Below are 23,941 nucleotides of genomic sequence, written 5' to 3'. Positions count from 1 at the left end.
CTAACTTTCCTAACTTCTCCTTACTACAATTTACCGAAGTTGCTTTAAAAAAACTATCTGACTGTGTTTTCATCTGACCAATCAGGGTCTCAATGTTAACCTTAAGCTCCGCCTACAAAAATTCTGTCTATCCAATGAAAAACTTTATACTTTTCGTGGTGGGGCAATTTTTCTAAAGTTTGCAACGTAACAGAGACACGAAAAAGTATCACGCTAAAACCTGCAGCTGGTATGGTTCTTTTAGCGTTATCGTAAGATCTATACTGTTCTTCTGGAGGGCTCTAGCTTTTAACTTGGGCTGGGGGGGGGGGGGAGGGGGGGGTGGTGGTCCTTGACGTAACAGAGACGCGAAACAGTCTCACGCTAAAATGTGCGGGTTGTGTGGCCCTAGTGGTTAGCTGGCGACGTGGGTGTCCAGTCCGTCCCTTATCGTAGGACCTTCTAGCTTAACACAGTTCTGCTCTCGGCTTCTGTTCTCGTTTCTGCCCTGTCTGACTGGGGGAAGGTATGACATACATTTAGGCATTCTTGTGTTAGTCTGTGGTATTCCATTTGCTCACTCGTTACTCGTGTTACTTTGGTTAATTTAATGTCACGATTTATTCGGAGCTATGTGACATACTACTGGATTTGCTTATCGTGTCAGGGTTTTCATGGAAGGTGTTGGATTTGCCTGACATCTTACACTCTGCGCCAGCCCACAGTAAACAATATCCCCAGGCTTCTGACCACCGATTGAAACTAGTTAGGTGTTGCCTTACTGTTGTCAGGACTATACGAAAAAAAAATAATAATAAGAGAACTAAGAAGATTTTCATAATGAATTTAACCTCTACTTACTCCGTATGGATATATATATATATATATATATATATATATATATATATATATATATATATATATATATGATATAGAGGTTACGGCACTATAAGAAATTGCTATGAGGAATCAATGACTTGAAATGATTCCTTCTAACGTAAAGTTGACCAATTTTCAGTAAGCACTATCAGGAAAGAATGTATGCAGGACAGAGGCAATAATTTCAGTATTATAAAGCAGTGAAGGAAAGGAAATTTTGATATGATTAGTTATTAGAGGGCAATGTTTCTCTATGTAGTATTGACAGAGACATATGTCCAATTGATCCGAGAAAGATTTTTCTTTCCTGGAACTTCACATGTACATTGTTTAGTAACACAGTGTGTGTAAGAAATAAGTTACTCCGTTGATTTAGTGACACATTAAAGGGTACAGTCACATATTATGTGATGTCTTTCAGCGCTTAGAAAGCCGAGAATGCATCACCTATAGCAAATCTACGCCGCTAGTGAGGGTCGAGCAAATTTTGACGTTGACGACGGATGTAGTCTAAATTTTCTTTAAAAATGTTGCCCGTAGCAGATATTATTTACATTATTTTCTCCCCTTCTGATTCCTCGAAGACGTCGCGCGATTCTACGAAAAAGCTGATTATCCAAGTTGATGCAATTGTTGAACGTGCATCAGCTTCCACGAAGCCATCTCAAACTACGCCGAAGTTGCGCACGTAAAGGAACGGGGTCCTTATCAACGTGAGTCGCATTGTCGTACGTAGAATACCAGGATGCACAGCTATATCGGTCGTCACCAATGACTAAGAGCTCTTGGAGGCACTGACACAGTACTGTGCAACTACTCAAACAGTTTATTGTGCTATACTCAGGACCTATATCTAAGAATAATCTGGGGCTATACGAGTCAAAGCCAGACTATCTCTAGGACCTTAATCTTCTAAGCAGTCCTAGATTAGTCTGCTGAAAGTTTGCAGAAGTTGGAAAGACAGAGAAAGAGAATTGCTTCTTCAGCTGAGGAATGCCCACACCAGCAAGAAATAGCGCCGACTAAATGAGGAGAATAATTCTCTCTCCTCTAGAGAGAGAGAGAGAGAGAAACACAGAGAGAGAGAGAGAGAGAGAGAGAGAGAGAGAGAGAGAGAGAGAGAGAGAGAGAGAGAGAGAAACAGAGAGAGAGAGAGAGAGAGAGAGAGAGCCCTATGGGCTATCGGCCAACGGTTCTGGCGAAGGTAGCTTACTGACTCATCCCTGGATGCTGTCCCGAGGCTGTTCTACCTGCAACTCCTAGACCCTCCTTGTTTTCTGTCTCACGATCGTTTCACATCTTAATCATTAGTAGTTGCTTATGCTGTATGGTTTACAACTGAATTTAGTGCAACGCTACGGCGTCGGGTTTGATGCGAAATCGAAATTTTCCAAAAGTAAGCAATTCTAAAACAAAATTTCAAGGTCTAATAAAGTTACGATGCGTTGAAGCAAGCGGATTTGCAGTCTAAGGGCATGCGACGGTATTAAATTTATAACAGGAATAAGCTGCTTTTGAAAAACTATTAGTATTATGCGACATTTGTTCAAAAGCAACACACTGAGTCTACTCAAACGTTCGAATTCGTATGCTTCAACACTTTTTCATGGGTGTTCTTCTGGCACATAGAAATATGGAGATGGGTAATGTTCGCATTTGTGTCGTCTGAATGACTATGAAGATTGCTTCTGCAATATAGTATCGTATCAGCAATCCCCCCTCACATAATTCTTTAAACACTCGGACTTCCATGTACAAATAGCTTCAAACGTCTTATTACCGGACTACTTTACAAATAGGTTAATGTGTTAATTATTTTACGTTTAGCATGTTTATAAAAGGTATGAAAATATACTTAAAACTAGTTGGCAGTACTAAGTGCTCTCATTGTGCATCACTGGATGAATATACGCTGTATAATTTACGCGACATTTTAAGCAGCAGCCTAGTGCCATTTGTACCTAAATTTCAAAATTATTTCGTCATTCGCAGCGATACTACACTCCTGGAAATGGAAAAGAGAACACATTGACACCGGTGTGTCAGACCCCACCATACTTGCTCCGGACACTGCGAGAGGGCTGTACAAGCAATGATCACACGCACGGCACAGCGGACACACCAGGAACCGCGGTGTTGGCAGTCGAATGGCGCTAGCTGCGCAGCATTTGTGCACCGCCGCCGTCAGTGTCAGCCAGTTTGCCGTGGCATACGGAGCTCCATCACAGTCTTTAACACTGGTAGCATGCCGCGACAGCGTGGACGTGAACCGTATGTGCAGCTGACGGACTTCGAGCGAGGGCCTATAGTGGGCATGCGGGAGGCCGGGTGGACGTACCGCCGAATTGCTCAACACGTGGGGCGTGAGGTCTCCACAGTACATCGATGTTGTCGCCAGTGGTCGGCGGAAGGTGCACGTACCCGTCGACCTGGGACCGGACCGCAGCGACGCACGGATGCACGCCAAGACCGTAGGATCCTACGCAGTGCCGTAGGGGACCGCACCGCCACTTCCCAGCAAATTAGGGACACTGTTGCTCCTGGGGTATCGGCGAGGACCATTCGCAACCGTCTCCATGAAGCTGGGCTACGGTCCCGCACACCGTTAGGCCGTCTTCCGCTCACGACCCAACATCGTGCACCCCGCCTCCAGTGGTGTCGCGACAGGCGTGAATGGAGGGAAGAATGGAGACGTGTCGTCTTCAGCGATGAGAGTCGCTTCTGCCTTGGTGCCAATGATGGTCGTATGCGTGTTTGGCGCCGTGCAGGTGAGCGCCACAATCTGGACTGCATACGACCGAGGCACACAGGGCCAACACCCGGCATCATGGTGTGGGGAGCGATCTCCTACACTGGTCGTACACCTCTGGTGATCGTCGAGGGGACACTGAATAGTGCACGGTACATCCAAACCGTCATCGAACCCATCGTTCTACCATTCCTAGACCGGCAAGGGAACTTGCTGTTCCAACAGGACAATGCACGTCCGCATGTATCCCGTGCCACCCAACGTGCTCTAGAAGGTGTAAGTCAACTACCCTGGCCAGCAAGATCTCCGGATCTGTCCCCCATTGACCATGTTTGGGACTGGATGAAGCGTCGTCTCACGCGGTCTGCACGTCCAGCACTAACGCTGGTCCAACTGAGGCGCCAGGTGGAAATGGCATGGCAAGCCGTTCCACAGGACTACATCCAACATCTCTACGATCGTCTCCATGGGAGAATAGCAGCCTGCATTGCTGCGAAAGGTGGATATACACTGTACTAGTGCCGACATTGTGCATGCTCTGTTGCCTGTGTGTATGTGCCTGTGGTTCTGTCAGTGTGATCATGTGATGTATCTGACCCCAGGAATGTGTCAATAAAGTTTCCCCTTCCTGGGACAATGAATTCACGGTGTTCTTATTTCAATTTCCAGGAGTGTATTATGAGTGTCCCTCCCCATCCCCTTCCTACCACACCAGTTCCTGGGTACGCTCGTGTCAGCAGTTAACGCCGTCTCGAAGGGGAAGTTTACATTTGGAAACTCGTATACGCAGTTCCTCAACGAGGTCAATAGTTCCATTTATTGTTTTATCTTATTAAAGTATAGTCTGAAAACATTCTTTCCCTTTCCGACGTTTACTGTTTTCTTGAACTGAGGACGTCAAACTAGTTGCTGAACTTAAGCCAAAGATCTGCCGTAGATTTCCAGCTGTTAAAGGAATCTCACGCCGTGAGACTCGTAATGATAAGCTTTCGCATTCGAATGCGAGAAGAGCTGTGCGGCAGTTTAGTCCTTTTATTTACGTTTCACGAATAAATGGTAGTCCTATACACTGAACACACTTAAATTGCTTCACTATACGTGAAAAAAAACGTTTTCAAAAGTTAGTCTTTATTTGCGACTTTGTCATTTTCAAACAATCTTTTATCCAATAAATGTACCCCTGGCAAATTTCAACAAATGGGATATTTACACTGATGAGCGAGAACACCATGACCACCTGCCTAATTGCCCGTATGTCCACCTTTGGCACGGATAACAGCGGCGACACGTCGTGGCATGGAAGTAATGAGACCTTGGTAGGTCGCTGGAGGGAGTTGGAACCACATCTGCGAGAGCGCGCGCGCGTTGGCTGGGGGGGAGGGAGGGAGGGAGGGGAGGGCAGGGGGCAGCACATCAATTGGAACTCACCACTGTACTCCTTGAACCATTCCATCGCACTCCTGGCCTTGGGACACAGCGCACTATCTTGTTGAAAAATGCCGCTGCCATAGGGAAACATGATCGTCATGAAGGACTGTACGAGTGGTCTACAATCAGCGTACCACACTCCTTGGCCGTCGCGGTGCCTTGCACGAGCTCCACTGGACGCATAGATGCCTACGTGAATGTTCCATAGAGCGTAACGGAGCCACCGCCAGCTTGTCTCAGTACAGCTGTCAAGGAGCTACTCCCCTGGAAGACGACGGTTTCTGCTCTCCAATTGGCACGATGAAGTTACCGGAATTCATCAGACTACGCAACGGCCTGCCACGGTCCCAACGTCCAGTGCCGATGGTCACGTGCACATTTCAGTCTTAGTTGCCGATGAAGTGTTACCAACATTGGCAGATGGCTGGGCCGTCAGCTACAGAGGCCCACTGCACCGTGTGTTCAGACACACTTGTACTTGCCCAACATTGAAGTCTGATGTTAGTCACGCCACAGTTCACCACCTGTTTTACCAGTCTGCAAAGCCTACGACGTCCGACACCTGTAATGAAGGGTGGTCGCCCAACCCCACGACGCCTGTACGTGGTTTCACCTCGGTTGCACCACGTGTTGAAGACACCGCAGCACTCCTCGTACACCCGACAAGACATGCAGTTTGCGAAATGCTCATGCCAGGCTTCTTGGCCACCACAAGTCGCCCTTAGTCAAACTTGGACACATCGCGCGCCTACCCCATTCTACACACGGACAGCGCGTTCACTGATATTACATGCACCGTGCTTGTGTCTATTAGCAGCCATTCCCTACCAGGTGACGCTGCTATCGCCTGGACGGGGTTATATCGATAGTAGGTCGGTAGTCATAATGTTCTGGCTGATCAGTGTATACAAAGCAGGACTGCGCTAAAACACTACAAACGCCTCAATCCGTACTATTAAAGCAATCTGACGCCCAGAATAGACTTAATTGCCCGTAACTGTATTTTTATTGGTGCAACATTCTCACTGTTTACATTCGCGAAGAAAATGGGTCTTCCATGAACGTCTGAATCGTTATTTGAATGAGTGACGCAGCCCTATTGGTTCGTGCGTGACGTTGCACACAGCCAGCGTTAATTTGCCCAACTCAGCGGCACACCGCTGCTGCTTCCACCGTGACTGTAGTCAAGTCTGCGGTTCATTCTATCCTTCCCTCACGCAAAACTTTTGTCCATTTGATGCCTCAAGATGCGTCCTATCAACTAATACACGCATCAAAACAAGTTTAGCATCACCCCGGTTCCCAGAACTCCTCAAGATAGACGTTGACTGTGGATACTGTATCAGAGACACAGTACCTTTGACTGTTGAGGTCACTAAACCCGCCCTAAGATGTAAACAGCCATACATGAGCAGCGCATATTAGATGGAGGGGGTCCGACAGCCGATCAGTTCCAGTCATTCCACCAGAAAGGAAGTACATGGCTCGTGTTGCCTATAGTTCAGCCATGCCTAGATGGTCAATACCGCGGTTCGATCGCGTCCGCATTGTTACTTTGTGCCAGGAAGGGCTCTCAACAAGGGAGGTGTCCAGGAGTCTCGGAATGAACCAAAGTGATGTTGTTCAGACATGGAGGAGATACAGAGGGGCAGGAACTGTCTGACATGCGTAGCTCAGGCCACCCAAGGGCTACTACTGCAGTGGATGACCGCTACCTACAGATTATGGCTAGGAGGAACCCTGACAGCAACGCCACCACGTTGAATAATGCTTTTCGTGCAGCCACAGGATGTCGTGTTACGACGCAAACTGTGCGCAATAGGCTGCACGATGCGCAACTTCACTCACGACGTTCATGGCGAGGTCCATCTTTGCAATCACGACACCATGCAGCGCGGTACAGATGGGCCCCAGCAACATGCCGAATGGACCGCTCAGGATTGGCATCATGTTCTCTTCATTGGTGTGTGTCGCATGTGACTTTAACCACACAATCCTCGGAAACGTGTTTGGAGGCAATCCGGTCAGGCTCAATGCCTTAGACACGCTGTCCAGCGAGTCCAACAAGGTGGCGCACTATTCTCCAGACAAATGGCTTCAGAAGAGACTTCCTAGCATTAAAATTTGATTGCTTGTTAGCTTTTGTCTGGCTTCGGGGATGTTTAATGATTTTCTTCTGGCGTACTGGTGATTGGTATTGTTATAGATTCACAATCCATTTCTGGTGGCGAACTACAATGAAGGCTGAATCGTTGATAACATCAACCAGTGGCGCTGGTAAACGTCAGCTGACGATTCCGGGAGGAAAAGCCTACAGGCAGTACGTAAACAAGCGGCTACCAACGCCTCAACACTTTTTTTCAAATGGTTCAAAAGGGCTCTGAGCCCTATGCGACTTGAGATCTGTGGTCATCAGTCCCCTAGAACTTAGAACTACTTAAACCTAACTAACCTAAGGATATCACACACATCCATGCCCGAGACAGGATTCGAACCTGCGACCGTAGCGGTCGTGCGGTTCCAACCTAAAGTGCCAAGAGCCTCTCGGGCACTCCGGCCGGCGCGTTTTTGTTAACCGGCGTTTAACTTCGGTGTAGCACAGAAACAAATCACCATGAAGCTTTAACCATGATTACGAAATCTTTGTCATCTTGCTTTCGACGTTGGCGCAGTCGGCCCAGAGAGAGAGAGAGAGAGAGAGAGAGAGAGAGAGAGAAATTTGAGTTGCCACGAGTTGGTGATTCATGCACTGCCTAAGATAGACGGCCGTTACCTGTTGCAATTGGTGATGGTGGCGTTCCTGCAGCGCGGCTTTTTGCAAGCTGTTGTCTCCGTCCGCCAACAGATGTCTCTGGATGGCACTGCCGTCGCGCGAGATAGGAGACGGTGTGGCGGCTCCCCGCGACGCAACAGGTGCAGCAGGTGCCCGCGACGCCGCCGACGCCAGCGGAGTCGACGTGTGCGCGAGTGGGGCCGCGCCAGGGGCAGGGGCAGAGGCAGAGGCAGGGACAGGGGAACGAGGCAGCGACGCGGCGCCGGAAGCGGCGTGCGCCCGTCCGCGGCCCGGTGTGGCCAGCCGCAGGCCGGCCGAGGCGGGCGGCGAGGCGGCCGTGGGGGACTGCACTGGCGACGCCTCACCCCGGCTCGTGGACGAGAAGGAGAACTCGCGGGATACCTGCAAACGGCCAAGCCGTGCTGCTGTTGTTTTCGTGTTTCAGACGCTGCTATCGCCAGTCGTGAGCAAAGGAAGACTTAGCATAAGCTCAGCCGTTTCAAGTTGCGTAGGCAGTTTATCTATTAACTGATAACTAGTTTCGGACGGCTCAATTAAATCATCCCGATTAAAAACACACAGTAGATGTTACAATACATAACAATGAAGGCATAATAAAATTCCAATGCTTCCGGAGATAGCTACTGTACCATGAACTGTACGTCAGTCTAAGTTACAAACAGACGTGCTTCACGTGTTGATGCTACGTGGTATAGTGCCACGTTTGTATCTGTGAACATTGCTACGTGTGAAAACAAACTCATACTGAGGAGTACCTCAAATGACCGCATTTTTTCTGGGTGCAGACGTGTAAGACCGGAGTAAGTTTTCACTCTGCAGTAGAGTGTGGGCTGACTTGAAATTTCATGGATGATTAAAACTGTATGCCATACTGAGACTCGAATCTGGGGACTTTGTCTTCCACAGGCAGTGCTCTACCGACTGAGCTATCCAAGCACGACTCACGACCCGCCCTCACAGCTTTACTTCACACCCAGAATTGCTTCTCTTTTTGTTGCTGGCCCTTTCGCTTATTTCCAGGATGGCGTACATTGGCGAATAAAGAAACGAACAGTTGCCTCCTGCCTGGTTTATTCATGTCCTTTCTCCCAGGAGCACTAGCCCGGAAGGTATGCAGGTGAACTCAAATTTGGAAGGTAGAAGATGAGGTACTGGCAGAAGTAAGGCTATGAGGCCGGGTCGTGAGTCGTGCTTGGATACCTCAGTCGTATATATAAGCAGACCTCATTGTGGTTAATTTGATATCGTATTTGTCCATTCCTCACTTTTAGTTTGGCTCAGAAAATGCGAACAAATGATTCAAATGGCTCTGAGCACTATGAGACTTAACTTCTGAGGTCATCAGTCTACTTAAACCTAACTAGCCTAAGGACATCACACACATCCATGTGCGAGGCAGGATTCGAACCTGCGACCGTAGTGGTCGCGCGGTTCCAGACTGTAGCGCCTAAAACCGCTCGGCCACACCGGCCGGCAAAATGCGGACAAAATACCAGTGTGTAATGTCTGTTTTCGTCCGCTCCAACATTTGGCCAAGAACAGCTCTAACGCATACTACAGAATACCTCAAAACCCACAGGAAGTGGTAACAAGGTAATACAAAGAACTGCTTTCTAACTTGTGAAGGCTTCCAAGTCTTAAAAACTGTAATTTCTATACCGCTATCTACTCAGATACTGAACAGCAATTTTCCTGTTATTTAGAAGAAAGAAAAACTCACTGGAGGTGCTATAACTTCAGCGAAACACGTTTGGGTGAAAAGAAGAAACAAAATGTGTGTGCTCAAAGCCAAATCTAATCTTAGGCAAATTTATTTGAAAGCAAACACGGACGCAAGAGTGAGCTTTAACCTCAAGACGAGTATTAATTCAAGAATATAAAAAATGACTCGGTAAATCTGTATGTGACTCGACTTACTACCGTTTTACATTAGAATTATTATGGCCGACGTTATTTTCAGTACAGGGCAGCCTACAGGCGTAAGTAGTGTATGAGGGTTACAGATCACGGGTAAATTTCGAAAAAAATGCTTAATGCTGTTTATAGCGGTTGCGGTTTTCTTTAACATGTTAAACGGGGAAGAGGAAGTCTTGAAACTTTCATTAACAGTCTCAGACAATTCCATCTATAGACGAGAAAACTGCTCGCTGAAAGTCTGAAAACGCGTCTGAAGCACTAGAGGTGGCACGGTCTATTTAGCGCTGCCTTGACAAGTGGCTTTCCTTAAGGGATCGGCACTGTGTCGCAGTGGGGATAAGCCACGCTGTGGAATCTAGAGCTTACAGAAAATCGACACGGAGCAACGAAACTCCACGTATGGAATAACTACGGAAGCTTGGCCCACTTCTCGATTTTTGAGGTTTTTTGCTCGCTGAAAATGGGAAGATTGTGAACTTTAAAATTGGGTCATAGGAATTCCGAATTGGACCACAGAAATCACACGTTACAATGCAGGGTGAGAACGGGAAGAAGAGCCAAAATCATATCTGATTTCATCGCAAAGCTTGCATACGAAATATAAATCCTTTCTAACGCGTTGCTCGACAAACAATGTACAGCTCTATGTAAACTCTACTTTCCTTCAATTTCAATAACAACTATTCTGATGTTTCCTCTCCCTTCTAACCTCTCCGTACATCACAAGGCAACTCTCTTCCAAGTTTGTATCTCAGTATCGTTGTGGTGTGCGCTGCAAAAGGCCATCTCTATACCGTATTTTAAGGTTTCGACCATGAGTTAACTACTACTGTACCAACTTGCTAGCCAGCTTCACTGTCCATTATACCAGACTAACAAACGACGCATACACGCAGTGCGTCATCTCTCACATGGTTGTAGCACGTACTTAAATGTAACAAATGCTGCTCTAGAACGACGCCCTTATCAAATATGTTCCCAACTCAAGGTTCTAAGTGTTAATAGCCTGTTGAACTCTACGAAAGCGCAAGCGAGCAGTGGAATCAACTCAACAGGCTAACGCAGCAGACTAACATGTTACCTCACACATGCATCGCGACAACGAATCCTCTTTCTTCGGAAAGGAACTATGATAATAATGACAATCAGTCATAGCGGTACATTAGTGGTGAAGTATAATTAGGCAACTTGATAAAATGAACTCTTATTTATCGATAGGTTCAAGCATGTGTTAAAAGATTATCGTAGTTAAGTCATCACAGTTAATTTTTCGTCGTCATTCATAGGGCAACGAAGTTCGGAGTGGTATTTGTCATTAAAAACATAATGAAGATTTGCACCGTGTATCTTTGCTGAATGACACTTTGTAGCACACACTTTATTTTTAGTAATGGTAGCGGAAGATCCTTTTCATTTAAAAAAATGGCCGTTCAAAATAATTGGTAGCAATAAATGAGTTGTTAACTGATGCAGTACCAGGAAACGGGTAGTAATATAGTTTTCGAGATACTTCTCTCTGCCCCTGCAACTATGTAGAAGCAGAACGAAATGTTCACTCTGCAGCGGAGTGTGCGCTGATATGAAACTTCCTGGCAGATTAAAACTGTGTGCCACGCCGAGAATCGAACTCGGGACCTTTGCCTTTCGCGGCCAAGTTCTCTACCACCTGAGCTACCCAAGCACGACCCACTACCCGTCCCCACAGCACTTGCCCGCGAAAGGCAAAGGTCCCGAGTTAGAGACTCGGTTCGACACACAGTTATGATCTGCCAGGAAGTTTCAATGTAGAAGAATCATGCAGGTGCTCTTGTGTGGTATGCAAAAACCTCCTGTTTCATCGAAAATGCCTGAAAGCACATCGTACTGTAGAAGCACCTCGTACTTCCAGATCCAAGTGTGTGTGTGTGTGTGTGTGTGTGTGTGTGTGTGTGTGTGTGTTTTACTGGCGACGTGTGCCATGTCGTGGAAGCGATCGCATGTTTTCATTTGTAGCAAGTGATTCTCGCTCTAAAAGACTGCATTCGGGATGCTGTTGGTCAAATCTTCGGGAGTCACCCTAGACGGACTAAGCCACAGAAGAGGCGCTTACGTTTTCCGAAGGTACGGACGTGCCCGCCCTCGACCGCAGCCTGCAGTTATCACTCCGCCAGGCCAGCCAGCTGTACGCCACATTCCGGCTACTTGTCGCGTCCTTGCGTGGCGAACTCGCCGCGAGGCGACACCTGCGCTTCAGCCGCGCTATTCAGTCGTAGAGATGTGCAGTTCTCGCGCGACAGCCGCTTGACAGAAACTCACTCTAACATGTGGCTGAACATGTGACCAGAGCTCTGCGCTTACGCGACCGAATGAGAACAAGAACGTGCAGGTGTTTTTTTTTTTTTTTTTTTTTTTGAGAAGGAAGAGAAGACGCCAACGACGTTAAGATTGGTATTGGCTTCAACCTTTCCTTTTGTTTTGGAGAGCAAAAACATTTTCGTCGTAATTTCAAATTCAGCTTTGTTTGTTCTTTATTTGCAATTGACTTCGAGGCCTTTTATTGTCTCATCATCAAGCGCAGTATCGAAATGAAATACACACACACACACACACACACACACACACACACACACACACACACACACACACACACACACACACAAGTATGTCTTGTTGCTATACCACAGCATCCAGTAATTTAATAAATATAAAACTGTCAAGTTCATAGAAAACATTTATTTCGTTACAGGATTCTGTCTTACAGGAACGAGGCACACTTGAGGGTGTATTTAATTTCGATAGATGTGCCTGAAGACGAAGCCATAAAATGACAACGGAATCTATTGCAAGTAAATTAGACAACCAGCACAATTGAGCAGAAAATTGGTATGCAAATAGCCTTTGTGCACCAAAACAAAAGAATTTACAGCTGAAGTTTCCATTATAGTTCAAATGGCGCCGAGCACTATGGAACTTAGCTGCTGAGGTCATCAGCCCCCTAGAACTTAGAACTACTTAAACCTAACTAACCTACGGACATCACACACATTCATGCCCGAGGCAGGATTCGAACCTGCGTCCGTAGCGGTCGCGCGGCTCCAGACTGTAGGGCCTAGAACCGCTCGGCCACGCCGGCCGGCTTTCCATTGTGCGGCGTAATGGAAGCAACTAAACCAACCTTCCCACTATTCTTTTATTGCAACACAATGCAACAATCTTCGCCATTCTCTCCATGTTATTTTCATCCTGGCTGCAATTCTGCCTTGGAACTTTTCCATTTGGAAGTTACCCTGCTTTAAACGTCTTCCCCGTGTTTCCAGTTCTCCCAAATCCCACTGTATCTCTTGGATCCAGTGAGCATTGGTTTTATTGTTGACAAGAAACTTCATTATCTAAGTGCCAATCTCTAGGACTAACAACAGTCTGTCTTCCCTACGGTTTCGAAGAGTCTTTCTATATGGATAGTCAGCTCTCGGATCGTTCAGCCACGTCGAAATGCATCATTACAAAAACTCGTCCTTCGAAATCAAATTATATTGATGTGAGGAGCCTAACACGTCGCTTTTGATATGAATTTACGTAAAAAATAAAGATAAAAAGGAAGGAAATTTTAAGGAAAATATTGGGGCCGAAAAAATACCAACAGATGAGTTTACATTTAACTAGATATCAAACAAGAAGTCATAAAAATTTTGGTAAGATTTAAACCACAGTAAAGGATAAAATAAAACGAGGAACAGTCGCAAGTGAGATATTGCCTAATCAGACAAACAGAAGACCCAAGCTCAATAAGTCAAAAAAGTATATCGTCATCTAAGGAAACAATCAATAAAGTTAATAGGTTCAAATCAGAAAAAGCGAGACTGGTGGATCTATTCGACACGAAATAAATGAGAACAGGAAGAATATTCTCGGAAGAAAAGCAAGTTAGAGAATACAGCAATAATGGCGAAAGTGCTAAAGAAATCAATCAACTGTGTAATCCCAGCACATAGGCGGCTGCGGCAAAGATTATATATATAAGATGGTGTGTACAGACACACACACACACACACACACACACACACACACACACACACACACACACACTTCGAACTGAGTTTCACTACCACAGAAGCTGTTTAAAATACCCTTTCCGAGCCGCTGGATGGGACGACTGAACAGTTGTGTCGGTGACACTCTTGCAACAGTTCAGCATTTATCATGTGAGCGGTGATTACTAGAAAAAATACCAGTTCCTACACACTGGTCTGGTGCAGGACGTTTATTTTATTTATCGTGTCGCAAAGTAACATCTGCTGTTGCCGTGATCTTCCGTCCAAAGACTGGTTTGATGCAACTCTGCACGCTAACTTGTTCTGTGCAAGCAGCATCATCTCTGCGTAACTACTTTAACCTACAACCACGTTAATGCGCTTACTGTAATCAAGGCTTTGTCACCCTTTGGTTATAAAGCGATGTGTTGTGCGTAAAAATTGCAAACTGAGTTTTTCTTGATGCCTCAGAACGTATTGTATCAACAGGTTTCGTCTTTTACTCGTGCCAATATGCTTCAGCAGTTCGATTCAGTCTCTCTTCATTATTTATTCGATCTACTCGACTACCCATCAGCATTCATTTACTCGTCTACCGATAAGAATTCTTCTGCAGTGCCACATTTCAAAGTTTTTATCCTCCTCTTGTATACATTATCGTCCACTTTTCACCTCTGTACACGGCTATACTCCGAACAAGTACTTTGAGAAGATACTTAGTAACCAACTTTTATTGGATGTTAATGCGCCTTTTTGAAATGCTTTTCGCGTTATGCCAGTCTGTATTTTGTATCCTCTCTATTTGGGCTATCGTGGGTTATATTTCCGCATCAATAGCAAAACTCATCGACTACTTAGGCCTATAGTGTATTATTCCCTCTGCATCTCTCGATTTAATTCGACTGCATTCTACAGCTCTTGTTATAACGTGAACACCAACAAAAGTAAATTATCTTTCCACGACACTTTCCATACTTTTTACCAGGTTTTCCTTGTCCTTTGCCGCCTCTGACAATGTTACCTCATAGGCAGAACTGTTTTTTTTATCAATTTTTCGTGAACTTTATTCCCTTAAAAAAATTCTTCTTGGTCAGCATTAGAGCTTGCTCATTGTACTGTGGGGAAGGCAGCAACCCCGTCCTGACTTTCTTCTCAGACTGCTTCCCTATCATGCCAGACCCCTTTCAGCCTGGTTTCTCTACAAGTTCTGAATAATCCAGTCCTTTCTGTATTTTATCGCTGCTACATTTAGAATTTAGAAGTCTGCCTTCCGGTCAACACTCTCAAAAGCTCTCTAAATCTATAAACGCTACAAATGTAATTTTGCCTTTCGTCAACCAGTCTTCTAGAATAGGCCTCGCCCATTCCTTCATATCTCCGGAAACCAAATTGATCTTCACTCAGTCGGCTTCTGACGTTTTTCCATTGTTCTAAAAATAACTCGTGTTGGACCCATCACTTTTCTCATTATAAGTTAATGATGTACCGATTATTAACTTCCATTTCAAATATCATTTATACGCCGATGACCTTCACTTATACCTAAGTACAAACGCGACAAAACACTTATTACTGAACGGTTTAGAGAATTTCTTGCACCCTTAATCCTAAACAGTACAGAAATCATCGTTTCTTCTTCTGCAAAGAATGCGGGGATAATTCTCGACCATCATCTAGACTGGACTGGACAAACAACTGCAGTCTCTAAGAAAGGGTCAGCATTACTTCTTTCATTGCAGAAATATAATAAAATATTTCCTCAACAGCTTAAAAAGAAACTCTTAGAGCCACTAATATTCTCCATCCTTGACTATGGTGATCCTGTTCTCCAAGGGCTTTCATAAGAGTGCTCGCGTCAGCTAGAACTAGCGACGAATGCTTGTGTGCGATACATTTGTATTTCGTCCATATCACTCCTGCCTGAGAACAATCATTATGACTACGTGACGATAAGCGGAGAGTTTATCATGCCCTGTGCTTGTTGTATCGTCTTTTCAATCACTGCAGGTCTTCCTATTTATCTTCCACCGTTGGACTATTATCTGAGCAACACAGCAGAAATACTCGTTCAACAAAGAAAAAATCTTCATACCACTACACAACACTGCCATAAAGGAATTTTTTTTTTGTATCAGGAGCCCGACTTTGGAACAACCTTCCTCAAAATATTTGAGAATTAAACGTTTCATAGTTAAAGAAACAGCTAATGGCCCACCTATCACTATAGCTCTCTCTTCTTGCAGTTCACTCATCAGCCTTCCCTCCCCCACCACTTTTCCCTCGCATTGTCTACAGAGTTCTCTATTGAAATTCTCTTCTTTCCTAGCACCCATTGGCACTTTCATTTAAATCCTCTCCTCTTTCATTATCCCTTTCATTTCTTCTGATACCAAACAAGGCTACTAAAGTGTTAAATTAACCAATATCATTCTTGACGCCTCCATTATTTTATCGTCGTCGTCGTCATTATTGTTATTAAAACAAATGCAAATTATTGTTATTGATCAAGACACACAGTAATTAATGACATTTACGTGGTAGTGGACATTGATTTACATCAACAGGGAAAGTTGAAAAATTGTGCCGGTCTGGAATTCGAACCCGGGTTCCCTGCTCACTAGGTAGATGCTCTGACCTCTGAGAAATCAGGGCACAGTGGTTATCGCAACTGCCCAGACTACCCTAGCATGCCATCCGTGAGACCATATCCACATAGTACTGACGTAATGCCCCACACGTTATCCTAATTAGTCGTGGCGTCTCGCCGATACCCGTAAGAGTTCGAGCGTGGTGCGCATCTGCACTGACGGGATCATTGGCCAGCCTCGCCTCCACTATATACACTATTGGCCATTAAAATTGCTACACCAAGAAGAAATGCAGATGACAGACGGGTATTCATTGGACAAATTTATTATACTAGAACTGACATGTGACTACATTTTCACGCAATTTGGGTGCAAAGATCCTGAGCAATCAGTCCCCAGAACAACCACCACTGGCCGTAATAACGACCTTGATACGCCCGGGCATTGAGTCAAATAGAGGTTGTATGGCGTGTACATGTACAGCTGCCCCAGCAGCTTCAACACGATACCACAGTTCATCAAGAGTAGTGACTGGCGTACAGTGTTGAGCGAGTTGCTCGGCCACCATTGACTAGACGTTTTCAATTGGTGAGAGATCTGGAGAATGTGCTGGCCAGGGCAGCAGTCTAACATTTTCTGTATCCAGGAAGGCCCGTACACGACCTGCAACATGCGGTCGTGCATTATCCTGCTGAAATGTAGGGTTTCGCAGGGATCGAATTAAGGGTAAAACCACGGGTTGCTACACACCTGAAGTGGAACTTCCACTGTACAAAGTGCCGTTAATGCGAACAAGAGGTGACAGAGACCTGTAACCAATGGCACCCCATACCATCATGCCGGGTGATACGCCAGTATGGCGATGACAAATACACGCTTCCAATGTGCGTTCACCGTGATGTCGCTAAACATGGATGTGACCATAATGATGCTATAAACAGAACCTGGATTCATTCGAAAAAAAAAATGACGTTTTGCCATACGTGCACACAGGTTCGTCGTTGAGTACACCATCGCAGCTGCTCCTGTCTGTGATGCAGCGTAAAGGGTAACTGAAGCCATGGTCTCTGAGCTGATAGTGCATGCTGCTGCAAACGTCGTCGAACTGTTCGTGCAGATGGTTGTTGTCTTGCAAACGTCCCCATCTGTTGACGTAGGCGTTCTGTATTACCCTCCTGAACCCACCGATTCCATATTCTGCTAACAGTCATTGGATCTCGACCAGCGGGAGCAGCAATGTCGCGATACGAGAAAACGCAATCGCGGTAGGCTACAATCCGACCGACCAGGCAACGCCGGTTAACTTCTGTTTGTGTATGAAAAATCAGTTGGAAACTTCTCATGTCAGCACGCTGTAGGTGTCGCCACCGGCGGCAACCTTATGCAAATGATTAGCTTTTCAGAGCATTTACACATCACAGCATCTTCTCCCTGCTTGTTAAATTTCGCGTCTGTAGCACGTCAGCTTCGTGGTGTAGCAATTTTAATGGCCAGTAGTGTCAAACATTCAATTCCTCCTTTATTTTATGACTACTACTACTACTACTACTACATTTTATTTGCGAATCGAGCAGTTAGGATCACGCTACAGTTTCATTTCTTCTTTGTCGGAATTTCCCCCTTTCTCCAGTACTCCTTCATATGGACGCTGTGCTGCTCCTCCTGTTCATCAGACCAGGCTCTTCCAGTCTTTTTGGTTCTTCCGATTTGAAATCCTTCCAAATTTTGAATCATGCTGCGAAATGTATCCCTATTTAACATCTGAACATCCTGAATATTAACTTTCCAGATCGTTACAAGTTTCCTTAATCCATGTCGTCGATTTCTTTTTCCACAGGTAGTCTAACATCCTTTTGGTTACTCTGGTTTTGTCCATTCTGTACAGGTGTCGTAGAAATGATAACCACCACCTTTTCATAGTCTCCGAGATTACCTTCATCTTTTTGTAGGTTTTATCGTTGCTTCGACGTTTCCAGCCGGTTTCAACTTGGATTGGACCAACGATTTTCTGTAATATTCTTCTTCCTAGTGTCTTCAGCTTTTCCAATTTGTAATTCATAGAGGAGGATTCGCTGACACAGGCACTTTGGTTTTATTACAGCACTGTAGTGCTTTATTTTGGTATGCCAAGAGATGCACTATTTGTTGCTTAAGCTTTCTCCATTTTTGAGACATGGTCCCCCACAGCAGCATTCTCCAGTCCGGTCTCTTGTATGGCTTCACCAAAGTATTTGATTTTTTTTTCGCCCTCTCAATTCGTGCAATCTCTGTTTCAAAGAATTGTGGTCCATGTTAGTCACTTGTAATGAATTTGGTCTTCTCTTTCAAGACCCGAAGTCCTGTTTTGCCAGCGATCCTTTCTAGCAGGTTTACCTGTATTCTTTCCATTGTCCCAATTATTATAGTAGGACAATGAAAATACACTCCTGGAAATGGAAAAAAGAAAACATTGACACCGGTGTGTCAGACCCACCATACTTGCTCCGGACACTGCGAGAGGGCTGTACAAGCAATGATCACACCAGGAACCGCGGTGTTGGCCGTCGAATGGCGCTAGCTGCGCAGCATTTGTGCACCGCCGCCGTCAGTGTCAGCCAGTTTGCCGTGGCATACGGAGCTCCATCGCAGTCTTTAACACTGGTAGCATGCCGCGACAGCGTGGACGTGAACCGTATGTGCAGCTGACGGACTTTGAGCGAGGGCGTATAGTGGGCATGCGGGATGCCGGGTGGACGTACCGCTGAATTGCTTAACACGTGGAGCGTGAGGTCTCCACAGTATATCGATGTTGTCGCCAGTGGTCGGCGGAAGGTGCACGTGCCCGTCGACCTGGGACCGGACCGCAGCGACACCACGGATGCACGCCAAGACCGTAGGATCCTACGCAGTGCCGTAGGGGACGGGACCGCACCGCCACTTCCCAGCAAATTAGGGACACTGTTGCCCCTGGGGTATCGGCGAGGACCATTCGCAACCGTCTCCATGAAGCTGGGCTACGGTCCCGCACACCGTTAGGCCGTCTTCCGCTCACGCCCCAACATCGTGCAGCCCGCCTCCAGTGGTGTCGCGACAGGCGTGAATGGAGGGACGAATGGAGGCGTGTCGTCTTCAGCGATGAGAGTCGCTTCTGCCTTGGTGCCAATGATGGTCGTTTGCGTGTTTGGCGCCACGCAGGTGAGCGCCACAATCTAGACTGCATACGACCGAGGCACACAGGACCAACACCCGGCATCATGGTGTGGGGAGCGATCTCCTACACTGGCCGTACACCTCTGGTGATCGTCGAGGGGACACTGAATAGTGCACGGTACATCCAAACCGTCATCGAACCCATCGTTCTACCATTCCTAGACCGGCAAGGGAACTTGCTGTTCCAACAGGACAATGCACGTCCGCATGTATCCCGTGCCACCCAACGTGCTCTAGAAGGTGTAAGTCAACTACCCTGGCCAGCAAGATCTCCGGATCTGTCCCCCATTGAGCATGTTTGGGACTGGATGAAGCGTCGTCTCACGCGGTCTGCACGTCCAGCACTAACGCTGGTCCAACTGAGGCGCCAGGTGGAAATGGCATGGCAAGCCGTTCCACAGGACTACATCCAGCATCTCTACGATCGTCTCCATGGGAGAAGAGCAGCCTGCATTGCTGCGAAAGGTGGATATACACTGTACTAGTGCCGACATTGTGCATGCTCTGTTGCTTGTGTCTATATGCCTGTGGTTCTGTCAGTGTGATCTTGTGATGTATCTGACCCCAGGAATGTGTCAATAAAGTTTCCCCTTCCTGGGACAATGAATTCGCGGTGTTCTTATTTCAATTTCCAGGAGTGTATAACATGTGCATAGTATTTGCGGAAGTTTATCCTCCCTTGTGTTAACACAAATACACCATCGAATGAAAATGTAATAACCTTTAGCTTAGATATAACAATTCTATCGTGAAGAAAAGCAGATGAATTTACGCCAGTGTGCCTGCTTTTACGCACCACCTCGTCACATGAGGCTTTGCTCAAATGGCTCTGAGCACTATGGGACTTATCATCTGAGGTCATAAGTGCCCTAGAACTTAGAACTACTTAAACCTAACTAACCTAATGACATCACACACATCGACGCCCGAGGCAGAATTCGAACCTGCGACCGTAGCAGTCGCGCGGTTCGGGACTGAAGCGCCTAGAACCGCTCGGCTATCGCGGCCGGCATGAGGCTTTGCATATCAGTTATTAGATTGTAAAAAAGTAGTGTCGTTTTCCTATGTTTGTGATTAAGTGAAACATTGTTTTGATATAACCAGCTCGCACGTAATCTTTAATGTACGACCTCGCTTCCTTCGAAAAAGCTAACGTCACGTTCAGATAACACCAACAGACGAAAGAAATTATTCTAAATTCTCTGAAAGTGTCGCAAAGTCATCAGCGAAATTCGAGCAATTGACTGATTCCTCCCGATTTACTTCCTAGACAGATTGGGCGAATCCCTTGATTTTTCAAGCTCGGAATTCCAAATTGTCACAATCTTCTCCAGGCCACAGTCAAATAGCATTGGTGATAGTCCATGGCCCTGTCGCACACTAGTCTTTATTTCAAATGGGCGGGACAGTTCTTCCATAAATTTCACTTATGAAGTTTTGTGCCAGTTAAGGTTCCTGTGATAATGTTTGCCAGTTTGTTTTTGACCCCAAATTCTCTGATGATCCTATCCAGGGTCTCTCTCTATCCACCGAGTCAAGCCTTTTTGTAGTCAATGAAAGAGACAACTATATTTTTGAAATTCAGCATTCTGTGTCGGGTTACTGATTTCAAATTAAAAATTATTATTATGCGAATTGTTTTTAGTAATAGTGAAAATTATTATTATTATTATTATTATGTACTATTGTTTGTATGTGCCGCGCGGGATTAGCCGAGCGGTCTCAGGCGCTGCAGTCATGGATTGTGCGGCTGGTCCCGGCGGAGGTTAGAGTCCTCCCTCGTGTGTGTGTGTGTGTGTGTGTGTGTGTGTGTGTGTGTGTTCTTAGGTTAAGTAGCGTATATGCTTAGGGACTGATGACCTTAGCAGTCAAGTCCCTTAAGATTTCACACACATTAGAACTTTTTTTTTTAACTTCCTGGCAGATTAAAACTGTGTGCCGTACCGAGACTAACTTGGCTTAGCTTGACCAGATTCTCGCCAAGTGAACACTTTTAGGACTTGGCGAAATGAAAATTTACTCGTTCTCCACAGCCTGCTGGAATCATTGCCTAATTGCAACAAAGGGTGCAGCATGCTTGGGACATTCTACACTCCTGGAAATTGAAATAAGAACACCGTGAATTCATTGTCCCAGGAAGGGGAAACTTTATTGACACATTCCTGGCGTCAGATACATCACAAGATCACACTGACAGAACCACAGGCATATAGACACAAGCAACAGAGCATGCACAATGTCGGCACTAGTACAGTGTATATCCACCTTTCGCAGCAATGCAGGCTGCTCTTCTCCCATGGAGACGATCGTAGAGATGCTGGATGTAGTCCTGTGGAACGGCTTGCCATGCCATTTCCACCTGGCGCCTCAGTTGGACCAGCGTTAGTGCTGGACGTGCAGACCGCGTGAGACGACGCTTCATCCAGTCCCAAACATGCTCAATGGGGGACAGATCCGGAGATCTTGCTGGCCAGGGTAGTTGACTTACACCTTCTAGAGCACGTTGGGTGGCACGGGATACATGCGGACGTGCATTGTCCTGTTGGAACAGCTAGTTCCCTTGCCGGTCTAGGAATGGTAGAACGATGGGTTCGATGACGGTTTGGATGTACCGTGCACTATTCAGTGTCCCTCGACGATCACCAGAGGTGTACGGCCAGTGTAGGAGAGCGCTCCCCACACCATGATGCCGGGTGTTGGCCCTGTGTGCCTCGGTCGTATGCAGTCCTGATTGTGGCGCTCACCTGCACGGCGCCAAACACGCATACGACCATCATTGGCATCAAGGCGGAAGCGACTCTCATCGCTGAAGACGACACGTCTCCATTCGTCCCTCCATTCACGCCTGTCGCGACACCACTGGAGGCGGGCTGCACGATGTTGGGGCGTGAGCGGAAGACGGCCTAACGGTGTGCGGGACCGTAGCCCAGCTTCATGGAGACGGTTGCGAATGGTCCTCGCCGATACCCCAGGGGCAACAGTGTCCCTAATTTGCTGGGAAGTGGCGGTGCGGTCCCGTCCCCTACGGCACTGCGTAGGATCCTACGGTCTTGGCGTGCATCCGTGGTGTCGCTGCGGTCCGGTCCCAGGTCGACGGGCACGTGCACCTTCCGCCGACCACTGGCGACAACATCGATATACTGTGGAGACCTCACGCTCCACGTGTTAAGCAATTCAGCGGTACGTCCACCCGGCATCCCGCATGCCCACTATACGCCCTCGCTCAAAGTCCGTCAGCTGCACATACGGTTCACGTCCACGCTGTCGCGGCATGCTACCAGTGTTAAAGACTGCGATGGAGCTCCGTATGCCACGGCAAACTGGCTGACACTGACGGCGGCGGTGCACAAATGCTGCGCAGCTAGCGCCATTCGACGGCCAACACCGCGGTTCCTGGTGTGATCATTGCTTGTACAGCCCTCTCGCAGTGTCCGGAGCAAGTATGGTGGGTCTGACACACCGGTGTCAATGTGTTCTTTTTTCCATTTCCAGGAGTGTACTTTCTTTCAGGAGTGTTAGTTCTGCAAGGTTCGCAGGAGAGCTTCTGTAAAGTTTGGAAGGTAGGAGACGAAGTACTCGCAGAAGTAAAGCTGTGAGGATAGGGCGTGAGTCGTGCTTGGGTAGCTCAGATGGTGCCGGCACGGTAACTCAGCGAGTTCGGTCAGAGGGAATAGCCGGCACGGTAGCTCAGCGTGTTCGTCTGTTCGATCAGAGGGTTAGCTCCCTCTGTAATAAAAAAAACAAAAAACAGAGTTAATCGATCAACAACGAACTTAAATTGATGTCTTACGACGTCCGACCCAAGCAGATGCTACGGAAAAAAACTGAGTTTACGGATCAAAGACGAACTGAAACGGGTGTATTGCGACGTCCGCACCAAGCAGATGCTACGAACGAAAACGAACATAAGATTTAAAAAAATGGTAGAGCATCTGCCCGCGAAAGACAAAGGTCCCGAGTTCGAGTCTCGGTCCGGCAGGCACACAGTTTTAATCTGCCAGGAAGCTTCATATCAGCGCACTCACTGCTGCAGAGTTAAAATTTCATTCTGGTTTTTTTTTTCTTTTTTGTTTGTTTGTATGTGTTGTTTGTGGTTAGTTGTAATGGAGGTCAGGCTAAATAAGCAATAAATGAGCATTTTTCGTCATCTATTCACTAGCTTTAAAGTGCCAGGGACGTCCGTGGAATGGTTAGGTGTGTGGCATATCTTGGGCTAGCGGCCGCTTGTGGTCGACGAACGCGCTCCAGCCGCGGCCACTCTGCCACAGGACACGTCCGCAGGGCCGGCAAGAAAGTCGCGCATGCGCATTCCGGTTCGGTCCGTCTCCTGGAAGCCGCGTCTGGCTGCGATGCGTGCGGCGAGAGCCGTCTGCAAGCGGCCCGTGACGTGACGGTTGCTCACTGCAAG

General features: G+C 46.7%; 1 protein-coding gene across 2 annotated transcripts in view; it reads right to left on the bottom strand.

Annotated features, from left to right (window-relative positions):
- The window catches only part of LOC126365750 (sodium-dependent nutrient amino acid transporter 1-like), a 279,984-nt gene that overhangs the window by 132,803 nt on the left and 123,240 nt on the right, over positions 1–23,941 (bottom strand). The window contains exon 2 of one of the 2 annotated variants that reach the window (XM_050008226.1): positions 7,809–8,210. The exons of the other annotated variant lie outside the window; for it this stretch is intronic. Within the exon in view, the coding sequence (XP_049864183.1) occupies positions 7,809–8,210 (402 nt within the window). The remainder of the gene's footprint in view (positions 1–7,808; positions 8,211–23,941) is intronic. 2 annotated transcript variants of the gene reach the window in all.

This window comes from Schistocerca gregaria, chromosome 4 (assembly GCF_023897955.1).
Source record: "Schistocerca gregaria isolate iqSchGreg1 chromosome 4, iqSchGreg1.2, whole genome shotgun sequence".
Classification (NCBI taxonomy): Eukaryota; Metazoa; Arthropoda; class Insecta; order Orthoptera; family Acrididae; genus Schistocerca; species Schistocerca gregaria.
This window is presented reverse-complemented; position numbering and strand designations above follow the sequence as displayed.